Source organism: Saccopteryx bilineata, chromosome 3 (genome assembly GCF_036850765.1).
Source record: "Saccopteryx bilineata isolate mSacBil1 chromosome 3, mSacBil1_pri_phased_curated, whole genome shotgun sequence".
NCBI classification, from domain to species: Eukaryota; Metazoa; Chordata; class Mammalia; order Chiroptera; family Emballonuridae; genus Saccopteryx; species Saccopteryx bilineata.
In genome coordinates this window covers 199,741,748-199,767,718 of record NC_089492.1, presented here as the reverse complement: position 1 = coordinate 199,767,718, position 25,971 = coordinate 199,741,748, and the positions used below count along the sequence as shown (strand labels likewise).

General features: G+C 43.3%; 1 protein-coding gene across 2 annotated transcripts in view; it reads left to right on the top strand.

The window, feature by feature from the left end:
• Window positions 1–567: 567 nt before the first annotated feature.
• The window catches only part of DUSP22 (dual specificity phosphatase 22), a 58,930-nt gene continuing 33,526 nt past the window's right edge, over window positions 568–25,971 (top strand). For both annotated transcript variants that reach the window (XM_066268533.1, XM_066268532.1), the window contains exons 1-3: window positions 568–792; window positions 10,138–10,171; window positions 19,321–19,403. In XM_066268533.1, coding sequence (XP_066124630.1) covers window positions 772–792; window positions 10,138–10,171; window positions 19,321–19,403 — 138 coding nt within the window. In that variant the 5' untranslated portion in view covers window positions 568–771. The remainder of the gene's footprint in view (window positions 793–10,137; window positions 10,172–19,320; window positions 19,404–25,971) is intronic.

The window sequence follows — 25,971 nt, the reverse complement described above, 5'->3', positions numbered from 1 at the left end:
CCCTCTGCTCCCCAGCGAAAGGACGTAGGGTCATTCCAGACATGACTAAGCGAGCCCCCCTTTCCTAAACGGGTGCGCTTCTCGGTCTCCGTGGGTGGGGGAGGGCCACAGGAATCCCCCGATCAGGGCCTAAATCTGCGCTTTCAGAAAACCCGGGGCGGGCGGCCGCGGTGATGAGCACCTGATTCACCCAGGCAGCCCGGGCGGGGCGGCGACTGCCCGTAAGAGCCGCCGCCGCCGCCGCCGCCGCCCCCGCCCCACAGGCCCACTCCAGGGGAAAAGGTCTCCCGGGAGCCGGCCCGCTGACGCTCCGCCACCGGACGGGGGCGACACCTGCGCGACCCCCGCGCCCCGCCGCGGGTTCCCGGAATGCGCGTGCGCGCGCGCCCGCCCCGCGGCCCCGACTCCAGCCCGCGCCCTCCCCTCCCCCTCCCTCGCCCCCGTCTGGCCGCCGACCCCACGTCCCACGGAGCCGGCCGAGTACTGCGAGCGCCGCGACCGGGTGTCCGGGGCAGCGCGACATCGTTTCCCCGCAGGGACGCCGCCGTTCCGTCCGTCCGCCCCCGCCGCCCGGACGTCCCGGATTGTCGTTGTTGTTGATACTTAGCACGACATTCCTGCCTAGCCTCCTCCCTCCGCCCCACCTGCTCCTCTTCCTCCTCCTCCTCCTCCTCCTTCTCCTCCTTCTCCTCCTCCTCCTCCTCGGGTGGTAACGCCATCGGGGAGCCTGCGCCCTCTCTGCCCAGGGTGCCGAGCGCGCACCCCGCCACCATGGGGAATGGGATGAACAAGGTAACGTGTCTTTCTCTCGTTTCTGCCCTTTCTGCCTCCACTGTCAGCCTTCCCCTCCGGCCGCTGCGTGTGCGGGGAGAGCCAGGCCCGCAGTCGCCCGGTGCGCGCCCCCTCTGCCTCGCGGGGCGACCTGGCCGTGGGGGAGGGGCGGGCATGGGGGGCGCCGGCGAGGCTGTGTTTGGAGGCCCCTCTCGCCCCGCCGCTTCCGGGCGCGCGGCGCTCTGGGCTGGCAGCCCGCCGTGCCCTTTAAAAGCATTGGGAGCTGCTCTGTCGACACGTCGGCTTTGCTCAGAGCACTGCGGTTTCTTCTTTCTCTACTCCCCGCCCCTTCACTCCCAGACGGGGCTCTTGAAGCGTCACCACCCTGCACTGGAGTAGATAGGTGTCTTCCAGTCTAACTTCCTTCTCTCCTCCAGATTTTTTTTCCCCCTGTGTGTCCAGATACCTCTTTCTGGTGGACAGAGAATTTGACGAGACTTAAGTCCTAAGGTGTTTTTAAATACCTGAGGTTGGTGGTGGGGGCTAGGGGACAAGAGAAGAGTTCAGGGCTAATTTATCCTGGGTTAGGTGGCTTCTGCAGCAAGTGCAGCCTGTTGGCCGGCTTCTTGTGCTGATGATGCGTTCTAGAAAATGCAGTGCTCTTTGTTCTGGTCACCACCCTTTGCTCTCATTTCTCCAGACACCCCCCCCCCCCCCCCCCACACACACACACACACACTTTCTAGGCTTTGGGATAGTCTTTTACTTTTCTTGCCACGGGGACGTACCAGATTCCAGCTGTAGCAGTTGTGAGTTGCCTGGAATGTATGTATTCCTGTAAATCGCAAGGTTAAAGGGTTTCTGATCTGATACTGCTGATTTAAGGGAACAGACTTAGAAAACTTTTTTTAAAGCCCTCAACAAAGACAAATTCACAGGTCTTTGAAATGGTTCTTGGCCAGAGATTAACTTCTGGTCTTCTGCTTCTGTTCCCTCATTGAATTCCATTCACCCACTTCTCCACATACGGTGAAACTTGCATATTGGGTGGATGTAACACTGGGCTTTCTATTTTGATTTGTCTCAGCACAGGGATCAGCACTGATTTGGTTCTTCAAGCTGGAGGGTTAGGTGTGGAGTAGGAAGTGTTAGGCGACAAGGTGGGGAAGGAAAAGTGCAGTAGAGATCATCCTGCGTACTTAACTCTTTTAACTTGCCCAGTTTGTATTTCGTGTGTTCTGCAGATCCATTTCATGAAAGAACTATTGTGTGTTTTGGGCCTCCATAAGGTTTTTTGGTAACCAAAATCATTCATTGTGTGTAGGATGTTTTTGTATAGTGGGGGTGGGCATAATAGGTGGGCCCTGATCAAGTTTGGAAACAGACTATGTGTCTTTTGGATAAATACTTGCATCATGTCCCCATTATTAGTACGGGACTCCATCAGCACCGTGAGTCTTCTGCTTTTCAATCAAAACAGAACAAAAAAGCTGCTTTCCCAAGTTTGTGGGCCCTATCTGCTTTCCCATTAATGGTGGTCATACCTCAGCTCTCCTTTGGTTCTTTCTACCTTTTTTTCCCACTTAAATTGTTTGCGCTCCACTTCTTTCAGTATTTAATTCATTATGTTTATATTGTAATTCAAAGAACATATTTCAAAATACAAATGATTGCCCAGGGGTTCAAAATTAATTTCAGGGTTTTCAGCAAAAGCCGTCATAGTCACATAATAATCTTACCTTTCAGAGAAAATAATACATTCCTTGATGGTATTATTATCCTAACCACCTTGTATTGTAAATGGAACCACTGTCTCCAATGTAGAGATGGAGAAACAGATGTGCAGACAGATATAGAGACATCCTTAATTCAACAAATATTTATTGTGTACTTGCTATTACAGTGGTACCTTGAGATATGAATTTAATTCATTCTGTAACCGAGCTCGTAAGTCAGTCAACTCATATATCAAACTGCTGATACTGGACCCATGCGCCAATGCGCCAATGCGCCAACTAGCTGCAGCTTGCCAAATCACAACTCGTATCTTGGAATTTCGTTCGGATCTCGAACAAAAATACAGACGGAGTCGCAGCTCATATCTTAAAAATATTTTGTGTGTTGGTCTCTTCGTATCTCAAGGTACCACTGTATAGTCAGGTGCTGTGAGAGTATACTGGTAATGGCACAGAACTGGTCCTTCACAGAACTCCAGTATAGACCTGCAATTGCCCAATAGAAATATGAGAGCCAGCCTGACCAACCAGATAGAACATTGGACTGGACTCAGAGGACCCAGGTTCAAAACCCCAAGGTTGCTGGCTTGAACGTGGGGTCGCTTGCTTGAGCGTGGGATCTTAGACATGACCCCATGGTCACTGGCTTGAGCCCAAAGATTGTTAGCTTGAGTCCAAATGTCGCTGGCTTGAAGCCCAAGGTTGCTGGCTTGAGCAAGGGGTTGCTGACTCGATTGTAGCCCCACCTCCCCCATCAAGGCACATATGAGAAAGCAATCAATGAACAACTAAGGTACCACAATGAAGAATTGATGCTTCTCATCTCTCTCCTTCCTATCTATCTGTCCCTATTTGTCTCTCTCTATGTCTCTCTTTCTAAAATATATATATGATATATATATGTGAGCCATATATTTAATTCAAATTTTTTAGTAGCCACATTTAAAAAGTAAATGGGTCAAATTAATTTTAGTAATTATTTTATGTAACTGAAATATATGCAGAATATTGTCATTTCAACCTGTAACTAATATATAAAATTATTCATAGAATGGTTTACATTTTTTTGTACTAAATCTTTAAAGTCTGGTGTGTATTTTTTACTTAAATCATATCTCATTTGGGAATAGTTACATTTTAAGTACTCAGCTACTGTGGCTAATGGCTACTGTATTACACAACACGGAAGAAAGAGAGCGAGCATGCTGACACAGGGTAGGGAGGAATGGAGACAGCAGAGGATAAGACAGGCAATTTCAGGATCCTGGGGTATGTATTGATAGATGTGATGAGAAGAAACTAGAAGTGTCATTCAAGCCAGGCCAAAGATCCTGCTGGGGTACAGATGTTTAAGCTGAGATCAGAATGAATTGCTCGAAGTTAGAAGGTTAGTGGCAAAGTAGGCTGCTGGAAGCCAGGAATTAAAGTCTTCACTAAATTTGTTCATGTATTACTGTGTGACTTGGAGCTAGGTTTCATAGTTACCCTGTATGTAAAAAAAAAGAAGAAGAAGGACTGATTTGTATGTAGAATCAGTGGAATTATTATATGGTGCTCACTATAGAAATGCTTTTCCGAGAACTTTTTATGAGCTACATACAATGCCCTTAGAAGTAAACACATAATTTACAGTACGTGTGTCATGATGTTACTGGAACAAGATTTCTTTCCAACCTTAGTCAAGTTGGTTATCCTTGCAAAAGGAAACTTAAGAACTAAACAATGCAGATGCTGTCCTGACTGCTTTGAGTGTAGCAGTTTTTATATCTATTTCATGACCCCCATGGATCTTATCCATATGTTCAGTCTCCTGTAGGAGAACGTCATGACTGTCTCAGATAGGTGTACACAGTGTGTTATGCAGAGATTGTAAGAGAAAGAGGCTTCTGGAATTCTCGCCAGTTGAAGGTAATGACATACAGAAAGAAAACAAAGCAGTTGTGACCTATTAGTTTTATTAGCCTCATGTTATGTGCCTGCAGTTTATAAAATCTAAGCCTCACTGCAGCCCTGGGAGATCAGTCTGTCTTTCCTTTTTGTACAGATTGGGAAATGGAGAAGTGGAGAGATTTAATAGCATGACTAAGGTCTGTTGGGGACCGAATAAATAAATGGTATTTTTGCAATCTGGACAGAGGTGCTGGGCCCAAACCCCACCTCTTTTGCCTAGTTAACAAAGAGCTACACCTTATTCTCATTTGTCTCACCCATGTTCTCCGGAGGAGGCTGGAAGCTAAGTTTCTTATTAGTGTAAAGTAGATTTGGATGGAATGGTGGGGGATGTCTTTGAGTTACCTTGGAAACTTAATTGAATTGCTGATGGACTATATTTTTTTCTATAAATAAAAGTGGATGTGTTTATGGGAGCAGGCATATTACGGCTAAGGAACAGTAGAGACTGTTTGCCGTGGCGTCCTCCTGAACCCATCTGTATGTATATATATCTTTAAGTCCCTGTCTATCATTTATTTCAATTCCATACCTTTTCCTGTTCGAAGACCCCGTAATAGACTCGTCGTGGCTGGACTGTGACAAAGGTCCTAATACTAGGAAGTATCAGAGCTGGGTTGGGAACCCTGTTCCCACTGATTTTAAAGATGGTAGAAGTCTTTCCTTTGAGCTCAGATGCAGGTTCATCCCACTGCTTTCATATGGTAAGGGAGTTGGAAATCAGACATCTTTGTGCTATCAGATGCTGCTGTTTCTATCTGACTTGGCTTCCTTCATAGTTCATTTGGTTGTCTATACACCCATTCATGAAATTATGTTATTGAACACCTGATATTGTCGAAGCACTGTGCTAGATCCTGTAGTGGGAAATAAGTGTGAAAGACAAGAAGTTCCTGCCACCCAAATTAGTCCTGTGGGAGGTGAGTGTAGTATGAGTAGCACACCTATGCAGTTGTGTCTGACGGGCTAATGGACACATAGCTTCATGACAGTGGTCTCCCAGGGTATGTTCTTTCTCCAATGTTGCAGTTTTATTTAGTATTGAAGAAACAGATGCTTAAGGCATGTAAGTGTACAAAGAGTAGTCTCAGATTCTTACTTTTATAAGTGCAAATGGGTTAAGTCTATAGCCAAATGGCATTAAGCATTTGTGATATTTAATCCTTCAGGAATCCACCAAAGTTCTTCCCCTCATCCCTGGCTTTAAAATTCAGAAAGTCCTCCCTGACTGCTGGAGAATGACTCCCACCCCCATTACCTTGTACTGCTACTTGAGCAGGAATTTTCTCCCTTACATCTGTTTGGGTGGTGGTCTTAGATTCCATGGCACCCTGAAATACTAAGAAATATTAAGAGAAATGTTTAAAAAGTAAACTCAAAATATTCCTTGCCTTAGAAGCAGTATTCTTTGTGCTTAAGAGCTTTTTTTGTGGCTAAGGGTGACCAGTGTTAGGAAAGTGTGGATATGAATGATGTTGATCAGGGGGAGCCATCAACCATGGAAAGCGTTTAGCATAGTCGCAAAGTATTATTACTTTTCATTATCTATCTCCAGATGGTCTTTTAACAGAAAATAATCTTTTTTGACCAGCGGTGTCAGAGAGCATCTTCCTTCTGTGATAATCTTTTCATGTGGCAGGTTTTTGGTCACAGTAGGGCACAAGATTGACATGCCTCCTGCTTCAAGGTCAATCAGAAAAGTAAACAAATAAAATAACTTTAGGCACTGATTAATTTGAAGAAAATAAAACACAGTGATGTGATAGAGGAGGGTGTTAGGGAGTTCACTGGTTGGGTAAGACCTCCTTACAAGCTGTCCTCTTATGGGAGACCTAAGTGACAGGGAGCCACAGAGGTAAACAATGGGGAGAACATCCTTTGCAGAGGGAAGAATTGTTTCTAAGGCTCAGAGGTGATTAGGGACCAATTCTGAGCTTATTCTTTTATAGTCATAGAACATTCCCGGGTCACATGTGCGAATTTCTTTGTTTGATCTATCTTTACTTCCTACCAGGTGGTGATGATTTCACTCCTGCTGTGTTCTTGCTTCTGGCTTGAGTTCAGATGCTGTGAATTCATTGGTCAGCCATGTTGTCCCAGATGAATATTCACCTCTTCCCTAGTCTCCTCTATAAGCCATCTCTTTGCTGGAAAATTATTTTGTTTCATTGTATTTTCTCTTTTTCTGTATTTAGGAATTACTAACCACAATAAAATTGGAGAAGTCAAGCCAAATTTTTTTTTAGTTTTAAGTTTGAATTAACAAGCTGATTGGTGTAGAAGTTTAACTATTCATGGTCTTTTTATTCTTCGAAACAAAAATGTGAGGTTTCTCCCTGCCAATGGCCAATTCTCCAGCTTTTCTTGATCTTGTTTTGTAATGCTTTACGAAAGAAACTGAGATTGAGCAGTTTGCTTTTTATTTCCAGTCTTTGAAACTCTAGCTTATTCTTCTGGTCTGGTCTGGAAAATGAAATTAAAAGTTTACACAACTCTGTCCTCTCCTTGTACTGTTTGGAAATATGTTTAAATGCATACAAAATGTCCATCTTAAGTAATTTTTAGTAAGTTGATGTCTTGATTTTTGTAAGTTCAGACCTCTGTCTTTGCCAGCTGTCAGCCTGGCAGTACTCAGGGTGCTCCCCCGCAGGGAGCATCCAAATGGAGACCTGGCCAGGGCAGAAAGAGACAAAGTTTGAGCTTGTGGGTTTCATTCATCATTGTTTTTCATATCTCTTCTTTACTTGCCTCCTCCTACCCTATTCACATTATTTACATGTTTATTGAAAAAACCATTTACTTGAGTACCTACCAATCAAGGTAGAGAAACCATATTCACAGATATGATGCAGGCAGCAAATAAATTAGACTGACATGGGCCATAGTTAGTCTGAAGATGTGTTTATTTATCTATTGCAATATTTAAGGGTTTGTTTTTTTAAATATAGTTGACAGTATTTGAAAATTGGGCTGTTTCCTTTAAAACCTGGGGGCTGGAATTGGAGGGCCTCACCTGTCTTTGCGTCCATGGGTGTGGGGAAGATTGGGAAGGAGTTAGACATAGGGCAGAGGCTGTAGCACCTTAGTCCTTGAAGGTGTCACTTGCTGAGGTATTGAATTCGGGTGTCATCCTGATATTATTTGGAACCCTAAGAAGATTTTAACCTGAAATACTATATGATCGACTTTGCATGTTGGTGGAGGCAGAGTGAGGAACCCTTTGAAGCTGGCAAGCCCAGAGGCAGGATGACATCTAGTAAGCTGTTGTAATAAATAAGAGGGGAGAGCGTAAGAAACCAAACAAGGGAGCTGCACAAAAGTTCCAAGAGGAGCAAATAAATTGGGGGGATATTGAGGAGAAGAAAGTGCTTAATGAGGCACAAGTGGAGGCCAGAGGAGAGAGGAATCTCCTGTCAGAGTGACTTCCAACTGCTTCTTGGAGTTCTGGTGGTGCTGCTGCTTTTGGGTGGGTAGGACTTTGCTAATCTATGACTTATTTGATGTCTGTTAAGCTTATTTGCATTTGTGTATTTTTTCTGGATTGGAAGGTCTCGACAACAGCATGTGCAAGCATGGCTGCTTTAGGTAGAGCAGGTAAGAAAGCCCCTGCAGTGATTTGCACACAGGCCATTTTTTAGTAAGGGAAAAGGTGCTTGAAGAAGTCCACGCCCATGAAGAGCATTACATGTGCTGCTTTCAGATTTCTTGGTGTGAGTGCACAAAAATAGGAAGTGTGAAGTAGAGGGGGGTGTGGGCGGGTGACGCTGAGGTAAGGTGTTGCCTGGGCCCTGGGGTCTGCAGGGAAGTGTCATCAAGGCTGGTATGCTGCCTGCATTTGGAAATCATATCAGGTGCTGTAGCTTCCAAAGCAGTGTCCATGTTTGGATTTCAGAGTTTCCATACAAAGTATTGGCAAGGCAAGAATTAGTTTCTAGTTTTATATTTTACAAACTGTTTTATATTTTACAAATTGATGGGTGCTTGTTAAAATACAGTACCTGGTTCTCATCTCCAGTCTACTGAATCATTCTGTATAAGGGTTGGGGGCTCATCCAGAAATTTGAATTTTTAACACATTCTGGTGATTTTCTGATGGATAGTTTGGTTTGAGAATGACTGTGCTAGGAGAAGTAGATGTTTAAGAGCAAATATATGTTCTTAATTATTTATTTAATTGAGAGGAGGGGAAGATAGACTCCTTCCTGCACATTCCCTGACCAGGAATCACCTGGCAACCCATGCCAGGGCTAATGCTCTGCCCATCTGGAGCCATGCTTGCAGCAGAGCTATTTTTAGCACCTGAGGTGGGAGCTCCACGGAACCGTCCTCAGCACCCAGGGCCAACATGCTCGAATCAGTCGAGCCATGGCTTCAGGAGAAAAAGAGAAAGAAGCTGAGGGAGAGGGGTGGAGAAGCAGATGGTCACTTCTGTGTGCCCTGAGCAGGAATAGAATCTGGGAATTCCACATGCTGGGTTGATGCTCTACCACTGAGCCACCATCCAGCACCTATATGTTCTTAATTAACTTGCACATTCGACAGTCTATTCATTCATTTAGTGCAGGGGTAGTCAACCTTTTTATACCTACTGCCCACTTTTGTATCTTTGTTAGTAGTAAAATTTTCTAACCGCCCACAAGATTCCACAGTAATGGTGATTTATGAAGTAGGAAAGTAACTTTACTTTATAAAATTTATAAAGCAGAGTTACAGCAAGTTAAAGCATATAATAATAATTACCAAGTACTTTATGTCGGATTTTAGCTAAGTTTGGCAGAATAAATCTTTATAAAACAACTTACTATAGTTAAATCTATCTTTTTATTTATACTCTGGTTGCTCCACTACCACCCACCATGAAAGCTGGAATGCCCACTAGTGGGCAGTAGGGACCAGGTTGACTACCACTGATTTCACGCATGAATGATAATCATGAGTTAGGCCCTGAGCCAGGAGCTAGGTATGCAGCTGTGAGCGACAGGATGTGTTTGCTGCCCAGAGAGTTTTCCTGTCCAGCAGGGGGGACGGACTTTCATCTCGTAATGCCCTTGTGATGGTATCAGTGTGAGGGTTGCACAGTAGACCGGGCACTGAAGCTGGGTCTATCCCAGACTTGGGATCAAAACAGGCCTCCTTTGAGCATGACTCAGAGCTGCCTAACAGTGGGAACAGCAGAGGGCAGCTGTTGGAACCGTGAAACAAGCCTGGGAAGTGGAGGAGGTGTGTAGGGTGGTGGAGGGGTGTGTAGGGTGCAGTGAGAAAAGGAGGAGTCGTGGGGAAGGGGCATGCAGGGAATGCTGGAGGCACCTGGGTTTGGAGCTAGATTCAGGATGCCAGGGAGCAAGCCTTTAAGGGGCTTGAAGTAAGAAAGGAACGGGAATCCGTGAGGTCTTGTAATGGTTCCTGGTCCTCCTAGTTCTGTGCATTGATGGGCACCAGCCTGCTTCTATCCTTAGGTTGTTTGGGCAGGCTGACTACTGGCCGTGGACAGGCCAGAGCCCTGGAGACAAGGATACTTAGTTGTACATGCTGTTTATCTAGGGAGGTTCTGGAAGCAGATGTGGCAGGGGGAAAGCCTGAGCTATGCTCCCAACTACTCTGATGAGGACCCAGCTTTTGTGCTCAAACACCGTCAGCTTCAGGTTGTGACACTCATGTCTGGTCTGTGTCTCTCCCCTAGATCCTGCCTGGTCTGTATATTGGCAACTTCAAAGGTGAGTTCTCTCTTCTCTCTCTCTCTCTCTCTCTCTCTCTCTCTCTTTTGGTTGTTGTGGTAAAATATGTGTGATATAAAATATGCCATTTTAATCATTTTTAAGTGTACAGTTCAGTGGGATTAACTACATTCACATTGCTTTGTAACCATCACTACCATTCATCTACAGAACTTTTTCATCTTCCCCAACTAAAAATTAGTATTGATACTTTAATCCCCATTTGGTACTAATGATCATGCCCATTACACACTACCTCCTCATCCCCAACCCCAACCCCAACCCCTGGAAACTGCCATTCCACTTTCTGTCTCTCTGAATCTGACTACTCTTAGGAACCTTATATAAGTATTATAGAATCATGCAGTATTTGTCACTTTTTGTCGGGCTGATTTCACTTGGTATAATGTCCTCAAGGTGCCTCTCTGCAGTAGCAGGTGTCAGAATTTCCTTCCTTTTTAAGGCTGAGTAATATTTTATTTTATGTATGTACCATATTTTGTTCATTTATTCACCTGTGGATGGACATTTGGGTTGCTTCCACCCAAAGGTAAGTTTACTTTTTGAAAGACCAGCTTTAGCCTTTTCCTCCTCATGCATGAGAAAGCCGAGGTGTAAAATTCAGCTTATTCAAAGGCTGGGCTAGATGTGGCCACCGCTTGTGTCCAGGCCCCTTGCTGGACCCTCATTCTCATGCCCCAACCCCTTGGCCAACGCTGATGGAGTAGTGCAGAACATGCACATTCCAATTTGACCTCTGATCTTCATTTTAATTCTGCACACATGTTGGAACATGATCTAAAAGAGATGGCTGAAAGACACACTTAGCAGCCCTGTCATTTATTTATAATCTTTTATCAAGTTTTTCTAGTTATTATTAGTATATTTCCAGAAACATATTTTTTTAATCACCTGAGAAAAATAAGAGGCAGTTTTATTTTTGCCACATTATGAGCTGCAGTCAAAGAGGTGAGTAGAAACCCAAGGAGCAAAGTGCATGGTAGCAAACAGGTAGGTTGTTTGTTTTGTTTTTTAATTTTTGTAGTTTTATTGAATCACAAGGCATTGAAATAATCTGAACAAATCAATATTTAGGCTAGGCTGTGAAACAGGCTTTTGATTTCCCAGGAGGGGCTGGGTTCCCATGCTGTGTGATGCTTTCAGTGTATTTAAGTGGGAACACTGATTCCTTAGCATGGAGACAGGGTGTTGTACTTAATAGGATGGAATGCACATGGGAAACTTGCAGACACAGGTCCGCCTGTGCTGGTTTGAGAGAGCCAAACTCTGTCATAGGCGTCTGAAACTCCGCCCTCCTCGGACAAGTCAGAACACACTGCTTGCTGTCAATTTTCTGGTTGTCTAAATTTGGGAGTTCAGATTTAAATTGATTACAAAAGCAGTGTTTATGATTTCTCTGCATAATGTTTATTCTTTTCTCTGGAAGGCTCTTAGCACTGCTAGTTCACCTCAGAGAGAAGTAAGCGCAGAGAAGTAAGATAGCTAGCTGCTAATTGCTACTAGAAATTCTGAACAATATAGTACTGGAGTTCCTAAATGAGTAGCTTTGTAGTTCTGAAAAAACACCAGTGTTTTGTGGTGGGTAGCCAGTGGAGCTGTGTACATTAAAGACCAAATGTCTTTAGGGTCTTATTTAGTGCATTATTGTTAACTGCTTTCATGAAGGAAATATCTTTGTTTTTGAAACAGAATATAGAAGAAATTCTTACAAGTAGAATTACTAGAGGAAGTGTTTACAAATTAAAAATTGTAGCAAATACCAACAAAAAAAATACTTCTGCCAACAGTTTGTGAGAGTTTTATCCTTCCACATAGGTGGTTCCTTTCCTATAGAAGAGCATTCTACACAACTTTAAGGGATACTAAAACTCTTTTCATACTAACATGTAGACTATTTTCTAAGTGTTCAGTGACATTGGAATCCTTCACAGTTTCCGGATTCTTGCTCTGCAGGTTTCGCCCATTAGAGAACTCTGTAGCACTCACACCTGTCTTTATTCAGTGGCCCGTGTTTGGCCACTGACTTCAGTTATTCTAACATTTATCTGTGGTTGGTTTTATTCACATACTAACTCACAAGCTTGTCTTCAACACTTGTCACGTGTTAGGCTCATCTAAGACAAAGGAATCAGAGTGCGATGAGTACATAAGAAGCTGGAAGGAGGTGTTGTGTGCATATATGTAATTGCCTGTGAATTAACCCATTTGTTCCACAAACTTGTTGCAAGCACCCAATGTGCAGGGCACTGTGCTAGGAGTCTGATGTTGACATGTGTTCTGGCCTTCAGTGGTTCAGCGTCAGGAGCAGCAGGGACAGAACAAGAGGGCAGGTCCTGCAGAATGGAGAGAAGCTGTGGGGTGGGCTTGTCTTAGAATTCACTTACCCGCCTGACCAGGCGGTGGCGCAGTGGATAGAGCGTTGGACTGGGATGCGAGGACCCAGGTTCGAGACCCCGAGGTCGCCAGCTTGAGCGCGGGCTCATCTGGCTTGAGCAAATAAAAAATGCTCACCAGCTTGGACCCAAGGTTGCTGGCTCAAGCAAGGGGTTACTCGGTCTGCTGAAGGCCCGCGGTCAAGGCACATATGAGAAAGCAATCAATGAACGACTAAGGTGTCGCAACGAAAAACTGATGATTGATGCTTCTCATCTCTCTCCGTTTCTGTCTGTCTGTCCCTATCTATCCCTCTCTCTGACTCTCTCTCTCTCTCTGTCCCTGTAAATAAATAAAAAAAAAAAAAAAAAAAGAATTCACTTACCCTACAGCCCAGGAGCCAGATGTTTGCCCTTGACACTTTAAGCAACCTCTGTGTGAGCTGGGATAAAAATGTCAGCCCTGGGGCTGTGATGAGGTTGAGCCAGACAGTGCAGCTGAAGCACTCACTGCATGCCTGGTCCACTGTAGTTCAGCAGGGTCAGGCCCTCCTCACCCTGCTGTCTGTGAAATGGGAACCATACACCTACTTTGGGCTGCTGCAGGAAGGAGGTGGATGCTCATAAACCCACTCTATGCCAACTGGGCAGTAGGTGCTGGTCAGCATTAGCAAGTATGGAAACCCAAGGTTCAAGGATCATGACTCCTCCTGGAAAATGACCCTAGATGTCATCTGTGCTTAGTATGATGTCTCATTTAGTCATTCCCTTCGCTTTTTAAATTGCAAATAAACACGCCTACTGTAGCACAACCACCAACATAGAAATGGATGGACCTTGAGAACATTATACTGAGTGGAATAAGTAAATCAGAAAAAGCTAAGAACTATGTACTCTTATTGCTCATTATCACCCTGTTAAATTTAATTTTCTAGATAAAATTTAAAAAAATATTATGGACTTTTTTTTTATTACTCTCTGAGAGATCTTTATTTTTCAAAGAGTATGACTCAACTCTTTGAAAGAGTTGAGGCCATTCAGGCCTTCGGTCTAGTGGTCATCAAATGGTCTTTACCCTCTCCTTTGTCCCTCCCCTCCCCCCTCCCCTCCCCTCCCCCCTCCCCTCCTCCCATCCTCTTTTCCTCCCTCCCTCCCTCCCTCCCTCCATCCCTTCCTCCCTTCCTTCCTTCCTTCCTTCCATCCATCCATCTATCCACCCAGTGGAGTCCTTCACATGTCACTCTGCAACTTCTTTGTTTTTTTTTTAACTTAGCAACAAATCACAGTTTTCTATCACTTGGTGATTTTTCCACCTAAAGAAAAACCCACAGACAAACCCAGATTCTTGTTTCCCATCTTTGATGAGAGCCTCTCACTTGAGATGCCTATAACTGGCTCTGCCCAGACACAAGGAGTACAAGGCGGGGCGTTGAGACTCAAAGATCAGCCCCTCCCTAGGCCAAGAGGGTAGGGTTAGCTGCTTCCTCAGAACTTAGCAAGTGCAAAAGTGGGTGTCAGTAGAAACGGGAAGCCCTCATTGTTTGGAGATGTCCACAGAAAGAAGTACAGAAAAGTGGGAAACAGGCTCGGGCACTGCCTTGCAGGTGATGTACAGAGAGACATTTGAACTCTCAGAGCTTTGTTCCATGAGAATGCCTGTTGTTCAGACGAGACAGAGATGGTGAGCCACTGGGCACTGGCATGGTGTGGTCTGCTGTGAGCTTAGCCAGGGAGAGCTGGGTGTTAAGTGCTAAGCTCCAGGTGGTGCAGTGAGAGCTGGGAATTCGATGTCTTTGAAGTAAGCATGTGTTTGGAATCATTCAGAAGTGATGGAAGTTGCAGCCTTGGGACCTAATCTGGCCATGATGATAATAATAATGATAGCAACAAAAACATTTACTACATGCCAGCCAGGTACTGTTCTATGCATGTTGTGCCATTTAGTACTTCTGACTACCCTTCAAGGTGGTACTCTTACCATTTTCCCACTTTATAAGTGAGAAAAGTGAAGCACAGAAAAACTTGCCCAAGTACAGGACCAATAAATGTCAGAGCCAGAATTTGATAGAGAAGGGAACATGTAAGAACCGCCCCATTTTGGCCCCCAGACCAGTTTGGAAATGTATCCACTTAAAGGTAGAACCCACTACAATAATAGCTAATTGATAAATAGCAGGTCTTACAATGCATAGTAATTTATAACTTTAGAAGTCATGCAATTTTGCAGTGGGAAGTGTAACTGAAAAACTGGTTGGGATCTCTTGCCCATCACTTAGCGGATTTCAACTTGGGAGGGAAAAGTTGGTTTGGAAATGACTGAGAACATGGCTTGGGGTCCATTGCCAGAGCAGAGGGAATTTGGTCTCTTTAATTATTATTTATTTATTCATTTTAGAGGAGAGAGAGACAGACAGACAGACAGAAGGGGGGGAGGAGCAGGAAGCTTCAACTCCCATATGTGCCTTGACCGTACAAGCCCAGGGTTTTGAACCGGCGACCTCAGCATTTCCAGGTCAACGCTTTATCCACTGCGCCACCACAGGTCAGGCCTAGGTCTCTTTAAAACAGAGACCTTCCTTCTCCCAATCCACCCATCACGGCTGTCCTTTCAAGCCCACAGATCAGTGCGGCAGGTGCTTTGACTATTGGAAGGGCATTACCAAAGAAGCTTTTTCTTGAGCATGTGTGTTGATAGTGTTAATTTCTAATTCTTCTTTGACTATATTTTTGTTAATTTTATTCAGAGGACATTCTGCTTGACTTTGCTGGACTGGCTTGTTACCCCGCCCACCTTCTGTATCAGTACAGAGTGAAGGCTTCCCTTCCTCAGGAATCGAGTGGCTGTCACTCTGCGGTTTAGGGTAGCACCTTATAGGAACCCGCTGGCTACCTCAGTGAGATGTGTCCAGTAATGGGTGGGGTCTTCCTCCCCGCTGGACAGGGAACATTCTATAGCAGAGGACAAGGATCTGTTTGGTATTTCTGTTTCAGTGCTCCCATTCTGTGAAGGTGACATTTGCTTTTTAGAAGGCAAGCTACAGCAGAACAACAGGGTGGTGACCGGCAATGGGGCAGGTAACAGGAAACGGGACAGGAATCAAGGAGCCAAGAGAGATGTTGGCAGAGAGAGGGAAAGAACATGGTTAGCTGATTTTACCAATAAGGGGTTGTCTGGTCTTTTTACTTATTAATGCAGTTTATGTTGAATGAATATATATGCGTGTGTGAGAGAGAGAGAGAGAGACAGATAGGGACAGACAGGCAGGAAAGGAGAGAGATGAATAGCATCAATTCGTCATTGTGGCTCCTCAGTCTCCTCAGTTGTTCATTGATTGCTTTCTCATATGTGCCTTGACCAAGGGGCTACAGCAGAGTGAATGACCCCTTGCTCAAGCCAGCAACCTTGGGCTTAAGCCAGCAACCTTGGGTTTCAAGCCAGTGACCTTTAGGCTCAAGCCAGCAACCATGGGGTCATGTCTATGATCTCAGGGTCAAGCCAGCGGCCCCGTGCTCAAGCTGGTGAGCCTGTGCTCAAGCCTGATGAGCCCACACTCAAGCCAGTGACCTCGGGGTTGCTACCCTGGGTCCTCCACGTCCCATCTGACACTCTGTCCACTGCACTACCACCTGGTCAGGCTTGTGTTGAATTTTATGAGCAGTAATTTTAACTTTTGTTTTTCTCCATGTTAGAAGAAATGCAGACTCAGCAGTTAAAATAAAAATAAAAATTCTAAATCCAAGCATGATGGAAATATATTAGAATGGAAAATTCCTAAAACCTCACATCCTGAGATAACCATGGTCAGCAAGTTTTCCTCTAGATTTTTTTTTGCCATTTCAATTCTGACCTGTAATCTTCCCATTAATTATATTAACAGTGACTTGTGTTTGTGATGGTAAATGGCTGTGAATTGTTTTCTAACTCAGAAATGGCACTAACATGCTGCAGTGGGGAAGGGGCACCATCCAAGGCTGTTTCCTGGAGGCCCTTCAGGGCTCCCGACAATTCTTCTAGGATTCCTGTTCACATGCAGGTCGTGAGTGTATAGGTATGTTGTGGGCTGGGAGTCTGTATTTCTAGCAGGCTTCCAAGTGATGTCCTACTTCTGCTTGGCAGACTTAGTTTGAGCAGCAAGACTAAGTTCTGCCCTGAGACTCTGCTGATAGCCAGCCCCATAGCCAGCCAGTCCTACAGACAGACGCATTCATCACTCATTGCCACGGTTGTAGGCAGCCATCCAGAGACATCAAGAACCTGTAGTCCTGAGGAATAAAAGCTCCTGTGTCATCCAGCAGCTTTGATTAAACATTGTATGCACTTTCAGATAGGTGGACAGAGCATGTGCTTATGGGAAAGGGTGACTCCAAAGTGATATATCCGTGCAGACAGCACTGTAATGAAACAGAAAGGAGCAGAGAGCAGAAGGAGCTTTGTCTGCCAATAACTGCCATTTTCTATGGAGTCCAACAGTCCCTTGTCTCATTTGTGGTACTGAGTGGTCTTCTGTATTCACTTATCTATCATCTTATTCCCAAACCACTTTTTTGTTGTTGTTTATCTTCATCTGTGCTACAAAAGTATATTTATGAGATGATGTAAACATTCTAAAGTTAGACCGGTAATAATTGAACAACTCTGAATGTGCTAAACTTGAATTGTACACTTTAAAAGTGTGATTTTTTTTGTTATATGAATTATCCCATCAAAGCTGTTTTTGAAAGAATAGAAGGGAGGGAGGGAGGGAGGGAGGGAGGGAGGGAGGGAGGGAGGGAAGGAAGGAAGGAAGGAAGGAAGGAAGGAAGGAAGGAAGGAAGGAAGGAAGGAAGGAAGGAAGGAAGGAAAGGAGAAGAGGAGAGGAGAGGAGGGGAGGGAGGGAGGGAGGAAGGAAGGGGAAGGGAAGGGAAGGAAGAGAAAGGGAGAGAGAGAAAGAGAGAGAGAGAGAGAGAGAGGAAGGAAGGAAGAGGGGAGGGGAGGGTAAGAGAGGAGAGTATATTTAAACAAATGGCCTTTAAAATCCAAATCTTGGGCAGGCTCAGACTCTGAGTGTCCCAGGCTTGCCTTGCAGAGCTCCACTGCTGCCCTGTCTCTGCCTCTTCTGCCCCATCTGCCTGGTCGCCTCGGTGAGCAGTGGAAGCTCCAGCTTGCTTTTTCTTTACTTCTGAATTCACACATATACTTACTGGTGGTGACTGGACAGTCACTTTTTGGTGAGAAAGTGGAGGTTGACTGCCTGTGGGGTCTTAAACATATTCACTTTAGCTCCTGCCCAATTCAAACCTCACTTGTGCTGTAGCCTGCAACTTGGTACTCACTGGGTGGGAGAGGCAGCTGGACTTGAGTCCCTTGTGAGTGAGGTCAGTGGCTACCATGCACGTCGGAGTGGGAAGCTCGAGATGGTTGGAGCAATAAAGAGAGCCTCAAAACCAACATTTTAATATTACTCGTAAAGATTTCTTTTTCTTACTCTGAGTGGTGCATGCTTATTGAAGAAGATTTACAGCAGTGTTCTTAGGTTTTGCTTGATCATCAAAGCTTACTAGAAATGCATGTTCCTCAGCCCTGTCATAGACCTTGAACTAAGTTGGATTCCAGGAACCTGCTGCCTTTTTAACAAGCCCACTAGAATCATGCTCATAGGCATGTTAACCTTTTAGAACCACTCATGTTGAATATACACAAAAATATGTAAAAAAGAAAAAAATTGAAAACATTTGTAATCTACTCTTAAAGATTACCACTTTGGGGGGCTAATTCCTTATAGCAGTTTTACCCCAGCATGTGTGTACATGTATCTGTCTTTATGTGTTTTTACAAATTGTATTTGTATTATATTTATAGTTTGTACTTATTTTTATCTTCTGCTTAACATTATATTCAAGTATTTTCCCATGCCACTAAATATTCTCCAGAAATGTGATGATTAAACATTTACCTTCTGGTCCATTTTAGCCTCTCTCATTTTAAAAAGCTCATCCCAGGCCAGGACAGGGGCAAAGGGCAAATGACCACCTTCTTTCTTGCTGGATGCCTGTTTTGTAAATTAGCAGAGATTCATGCAGACTTTTCTTCTATAGGTGGGCACATTGGAAAGGAGGGTAATTTGGGTGTCTTTTTAGTTTCATATGCAGATAATTTAATAGCCAACTCATAACTTATGAACAGTTCTTTTTGGAATTCTAGAAAATGTTCCATTTTTACTTTTGCCCTAAAGTGAATATGTTGTGAACCACAGTCTTGTCTACACCTGAACCCACCGTGCTTTTGACATAAGGGTAAAGTCACATCTGGCAGGTTCCTATTTCTTATACAGTAACGGGTTTCTTGTACATAATTTTAACTTAGATTATTAATTATCAAGAGGTAATTTTTAAAAGTATTTTAAACATTTTTATTGTTATGTTTTATTGTTTGCAATTTAACAAATGTCAACCACAAAATGATCCCACTGGTTCACTTCCTTTAAATAGCAGTACTCATGATTTTAATGTTTATTAATCTAAATACCTCTCAAATTGTAGATCAATACTTTCCATCAAAAGATGTGCCAATTGAAAATAATCTTAGTTATCTGCAAAATATAGGAAAGAGATAGCTCTAAATTCTCTAGGTATAGATTTTTCTGGGTATGGTCAATTAGGAAGTTTCAAAAAAGAAAGATGTAAGTCATTTTGTGTTTGTTTGTTTTCTGAGTAAACTTTGAGAGTCATTCACTTGCAGAGAATATTTAAATGTTCATCCTCTTTCTTCTGTGACAGATGCCAGAGATGCAGAACAGTTGAGCAAGAACAAAGTGACACATATTCTGTCTGTCCACGATAGTGCCCGACCTATGTTAGAGGTAAGAGAGCCGTGTTCTTGTGGGGGTGCAGAGGACACAGGTGAAGGCAGCCATGTTCTCTCTGACACCATCGCTGGCTGCATTAATTTTGTGCCCGGGCCAGATGTAGGTCCATCCTCTGTCCATGGAGTGGTGGAAGGGTATGTTGTTTTTCAGATCGTACTCCTGTTGCACTGCTAGGTTGGCTTCCTGGCTGTGTGCCAAAGAATAAGCTGATGCTGAATTTATTCTCCTCTGGATTTTAAGAACATTTAAAACCCATTTTATTCCTTTCAAAATTTTCTCTGATTTTAGAATCCAAAGGAATCTGGGCTGCTCATTTCCTGATTTTTTTTTTATTTCAGCTCAATTATATACGGTTTACATTTGAAAATAAAAGACAATGAAAGATAAATTGTCAGTGGAGACTTCCCAAGGCTTCTCTGGTACAGAGGTGATCAGTGTAGGCACTGTTGTTTCGTTTTTGGTTTTTAAGTTAGCAAGATGTATCTGCCTAGACACTCATTTTGAAAACATCTTCAATATTACTCTAATGGACTATTTGAGTTGTTGGCCACAAGCAAAATCTATTTCTGTTCATTAGCCTTGACAGAGCCCAAGTCCCTCTCTTTAGAAAACAATGCATGTGTGGTTGTCATATGTTTCGTGTTTTTTATTTTAGGGTGAGCTGTTGGAGACAATGGAGTGACTTGTTTTGAAAGAAATAATCCTAATTCAAGCTGTTTCCATTTCCATTTACATTATACATGGATAAATAATATATTTTTTCTTTTAAATCTATTTTCCTTAGCCATCAGATCTGCCATATCTGCCATATTTCAGTTAGTGTAGAGCAAATGAGGACATGGGTTAGTAAGCGATTCCGTTTAATGTTAGGGTACCAGAAAACCATTGGTGGTAATCAATGCTCAGTTCATTTATCCAGCTCTGTGAGCTCATACTTCCTTCTGTTGTCTAGCTCATGGTTTCTTGTTAAGGTGCTATAATTTGTGTGCAACAAGATTTTATTGAAAACCACAGCAGCAACAATAGCACATCATTTTTGGAGCAGAAAGGTGCTTTTGAAGATGGCCACTTCATTTTTTTCATCTACTAATGTCAATTTATATTTAAAGTATAGCCAAGCTATGGCCATGATGATACGTTAAGTATAAACTGGTCATGATTGATTTCCTCTTAAATCATAACATGTCGCTTGATGTTTCCTTTATTTTAATAAATGACATAGATGTCACCATGCAAGCCTGCCTCCCAACTTTATACTCCATTTAATGGAGCTTGTGGTCGTGTTTGAGCATGGCCCTTAATTAAGTCTATTTGTTTTGTGACTCCTGTCTAGTTACAAGATCTTCAAGGGTTAGAAATGGAAAATCTCTAGCCCCTGCCTGTCCAACCTCTTTATTTTGCACATGGGGAAATGAAGGGCTAAAAAGTAAACAAGCGGGGCTGTAACCTGACATAGAGAACACTGTTTATGTAAAATCCTCAGAGCTGTGGGCAGTGTTCCCATCGATAATACACTACACATTTCTTTTTATTCCCTCTATATCTCAGTCTATAAAGACAGATTATGCCCTAAAAAATGAAAGAGAAACTGCACCTGCTTTTCACAGGGATGGCTCTAACTCAGTGACATCCTGTTGTGCCTTTGGTACTATTATTACCTCAGCTTGATAATAAGCACTTTCCCATGATCTCATATTTGTCATGATTGGATCACTATTTTATAGCATAACATAATTTAATGTTGCCACTCTTACTGTATTCATTTTTTTAACTTCACAATTGATTTAGTAATACATTCTTATAAAAACTGAGGCACCAAAAGTTATTGCAACTGGCATACTCATATCAAGTTATTGGAATAGAGGAGACTCACCAGGCAGGGATCCTGACGTTTCAGGCCTTTGGTTAGCCCCTGCCTGATGCTTCCCCTGTTTTAAATTCCACATTTAGTTCCAGAAACTGCAGTCTCACTCAGCCTGAGAGAAGTCAGGGACATTGTTTGTTTAGAGTAGGTCGGGAATTAAATGGATTTTATTCTGTTGCAGCTTCATGTTATGCTGACCTTTTGTGACATCCTGGTATAGATAGAATAGGCAGTATGGAAGATTACACAGGTTTTGTGCCTCTTACTTTCTCTTAGGTGTAATATGTTGCAACACCTGGCCAATAACAATACTATTGAATTCTACCCACCATGAAAATCCTCCTGAATATGCTGAAGACATTTCTGGCTATTATGCATTTATTGATTTTATTTAGGAAAAACTTTAAGGAACATGGTTGATTTTAATTAGATTAGACTGGGTTTTCTATTATTTGGGTTATATTTGGTGGGGTTTTCCAATATAGTATTAGCAGGGTCTCACACTCTTCCTAGCAACCCGATAGGCAGAAGAAAGTGGAAGACATTGTTCTTGGACCTCTAGAGTGGCTAGGCCTTGCTTGCCTCTGGTCGAGTGGAGCCAGAAAGTCTTTGATGCTGTTTTGGTGGATGAGACAAGATTTCTTTATCTTCTGAACCGATGATATGAAGCGAGGTTGTCAATTAAGGGAAAAAGGTCTGAAGTTTCAATTATTCTGTCTTCTGAAGAGTGTTGGAGGAGCAGATCCTCCAGAATGAAGACTGAGAAACTTGGTAGACACTTGGGGAACTTCATACTCCCTTGAGTCAGCCCTAAACCACCATATGAGATTCTGAAGAGCTCTGATCCATTTTTATGCCAGCTGAATAGGGTCCTAGAGATTACCTACTTAACTCCATCACTGTGTGCACAAGAAAGCTGAAATTCAGAGACACGAAGAGACTGGCGCTTGATCCTTTAGCTGGTATGTGGCTTCATGGAAACCTAGATCTTCTCTCTTAGGCTGAGATTTTCCCAGAGTGCCTCAATGCCTTGATCCTCTGATTCCCCTGATTTTGCTACCAGTATTAGTAGATATTGCCACATCAGATTTGGGAAGATTGTACCATTTGCACCCTTATTAGCAGTATATGAAAGTGTGTGGTTCCCCAAGCCATCACTAACACAGAGTTTTATTCTTCTTTACTTTTTATTAGCAACATTTCTTTCCTCACATTGTTGAATCACTTGTCTAGACATTTCTTCCCTTTAAAGGCAGGGAGTTAATGATTTATTGTTTTCTTGAGCTCCTACTACATGCCAGGCCCTGGGGTAGATAACAGTAAGACTCAACATTTGACCTGGCAAAGCCCTTAGTGTATAAACAAGATATGTATTATGGTTGTTTTACATATGTATGTGAATAACAATGACCGGCACTGAAAAAGGAGCTCTGGCTCTAGGCAGGCACTCGGAACCAAGTAGGACAGAGGTTGTGGGAGCTCTGAGCATGAGGCCTGTCTTCTGCCATGTGAATCTGGAGGCATTTGCAGTGACCAGGCATTTGATTGAGTCTTTGGAAAAAACTTGGAATTTGGGAAATCGGGTTGGTAGCATTCCAGCCAGGAGAGGCCGGTGGACAGTGACAAGACATAACTTCTGGTGAGGGCCCTGACTCTGCAAGGTCACACCTATTTAGTTCAGTCCTCTCAGAACTCTGTGAGCCCAGCAAGGCATCATCCTGGTACCTTCATAGCATAATTAGGTCTGACAATTTGCTCACATCACCTGCTAGCCAATGGCAGAGCTAAGAGGAAAAAATTATCATTGCCACACACATAATTTCAATAGGTGTTAAGCCTAGACCTGTAATTGCCGTATTTTTCACTCCATAAGACGCATCTGACCATACGATACACCAGGGTTTTAAGGAGGAAAATAAGAAAATTATATCTGAACCAAATGGTGTGTTAAAATATTTAATAAAATACCGTATTTTTTGCTCCGTAAGATGCACAGGCATTTTCCCCTTCACTTTTTTTGGGGAAAGTGCGTCTTATGGAGCGAAAAATAGAGTATAACATATAAGTGGGGAAACCCTTTTCTGTTTCTGTATGTAGGACTCGGTGGGGAAGTTGCATTTGGTCAGAAGTGTTTTCTTATTTGTGAGCCCAGTCTTGAGCACCTACTGGCTGCTTCAGATTTGAGGAGCGGCGGAAACTCCTGTCACAAAGACAAGGCTTTTTAAAATCAGAAGCCTCACATTGTTAAAGCTGCTGAGGAAGTAATATTGAGGTAATGAAAGGTCTCTCCCTTCCCCTGAAAAAAGAAACAGAACTCTATCTTTCTAATGTAAAAAATTTCAGAGTTTGTTTCATTTTTCATTATGGGTATTTAACCAGAACACCTGCAGGAAACAAAACTATTTTTCACTATTTACAAAAATGCTTCAAAAAAGTAATCTCATTCCTTTACTGGCCTAATAAGCCATGGATTTTTAATTTTTAATTAATGTTTATTTTAGGATCAAATTGAACAAATATTGTTTGGTCTCTTGATGTGTGAAACAGTGTCTCTTGATGTGTGAAATAGTTAACCCCTGTACATGTAAAGCAAAGCATGGTAGTATACAGAGAGGATTTTGAGCTTGAATTCAGCTTGGATATTCTTTTCATTTTAAATTGAGACTTTTATATTTTGAACCATTCAAGCTGCAGTTTTTTAAGTCATAATCTTTTAAGGAATAAGATGTTTTCATTGGTGGGCATTTATTCCTGGTGATTCTATTTTATATTTCCTTGAACTCCAAAGACATTCCTTTTTGGAGGTATCCAGGTTCAAAATTTAATTTTGACAGTTTTGTTTGTAGTTGGCCACTTGTCCTGGTTCTAATATTTACTGTTATCTATCTGTTCGCATTGATGTTTTATTTGTGAGGAAACACCAGTCTGCTCAGGCTGTGGTCTGAGAGTCTGTGAGGCTCCTAGAAGGACCTCATTCACCTGCCACATGGCTGTTGGCTGACCACCCCCATTTCTCTCCTTCCAACTGCAAAATAAACAAGAACCAAGTTTTTAAAAGGCATTTGAAGTATAAGAAACTGTCCTTCTTTGTGCAATTTTTTCTCTCATCCTTGTATTGCTCACCCAAGCACTACCCTCCCCTCAAAGCCAGCCCAGCTCTCCTGAGAAGGACACTCCCAGTGCCCTTCAACCTCGGTGCTTCCCTTTTTTCTATAACCTGTGTGTTTTTACCCTGTTGGGTTGTGATCTTTCTTTGTTCTGTGGCAGCTTCTTTCTTCTTTAATACATCAAGTGGCCACTTGACCCCTGTTTGATTATCCAGCTCTTCACTGCCTCTATCCAGGCTCCTGAGCTGGTCTCAGGGCTCCTGCTGGCTGGTGCTCCGTCAAGGTCCTCCTGCCCACCTCGAGGACTCAGCCTGGTCTGGTGCACAGGGTCCCTCTTCAGATGCTTCCTGAGAGTAAGAGCCACATGCACTTTCAACTCTGTTCCAAAGTGAGATACTGTGTCTTTGGTGACTTGTAGCTCCCTGGGATGGAGATGAGGGTTGAAAGAAGACATATGCTAAGAATGATATATTAATCGCAAGTGATCTATGAAACCAGAGGGTCTGCTTAACTTATTGTAGCTTCGTTTATGTGGATTGTTTGTGCAGTTTCTTGCTTACAAGCATTGGCAAATGCAGATGTCCTGCTTTATAGAGCTGTTGTGTCCTATGTATGTTCAGGATTACCTTGTGCTAAGTTATTACAACCAAGAATCCCCTGTGAGACTTCTGTGACCTCCTGATTGATCTCTTAAGTGTCCTTCAGCTACCTTTGGTTGACATTAGAAACATGGTCCTATAAAAAGAACAACACTACATCAAAGACACAGCAGGTGAATAAGAAATGAGAAGATGTGCCGCAGCAGTGTGCTCAAGGTAGAGGCAGAGTTGGTTGAAATGTTGTCTCAGGTTTCAGGGAGCTTATAAACAGATCATGAAAAGCTAAGAGAACATTCAGGGCACAGGGGCACATGTTCTGGCTCACAAGCAAGAGCCTCCATGCCTGTGGTCCTCCTCTGGTGGCTACACAGGCAGACTTCAGGACCTCACCCCAGGCGTGCCTTTCTTACTGGTGACCACATAGTCTTCAGCTCTCAGGACCCACAAGTTCATTCTGTCCATGACCTTCAAGTCACAGGAGCTATAGACCACATTTCCCCTGGCACAGAAAGATAACTGCTGAAAGCTACATGTCTTATCTGGTACACAGAGAGGTATGGGCAAGGATGTTCATTCACTGCAGCTCTATTTATAATAGCAAAAAATTGTAGCCAACCTACTTGTTCAGCAGTAGGTTAAGTTCTGTTATAATATATCCACATTAAGAAATAGTCTGCAGAGGCCTTGGCCCTCATCTGCAGTAGAGCATTGGCCTGGCGTGTGGATGTCCAGGTTCAATTCCAAGTCAGGGCATACAGGAGAAGCACCCATCTACTTCTCCACCCCTCCAGCTCTCTCTTTTCTCTCTCTATCTCTCTCTTCTCCTCCCACAGCCATGGCTCAGTTGGAGCAAGTTGGTCCCGGGTGCTGAGGATGGCCCCATGGCCTCACTTCAGGCACTAAAATATTTTATCTCACTTGCCAAGCAACAGAGCTTCTGCTCCAGATAGCAGAGCATCACCCCGTAGGGGGGTTGTCAGGTGGATCCCGGT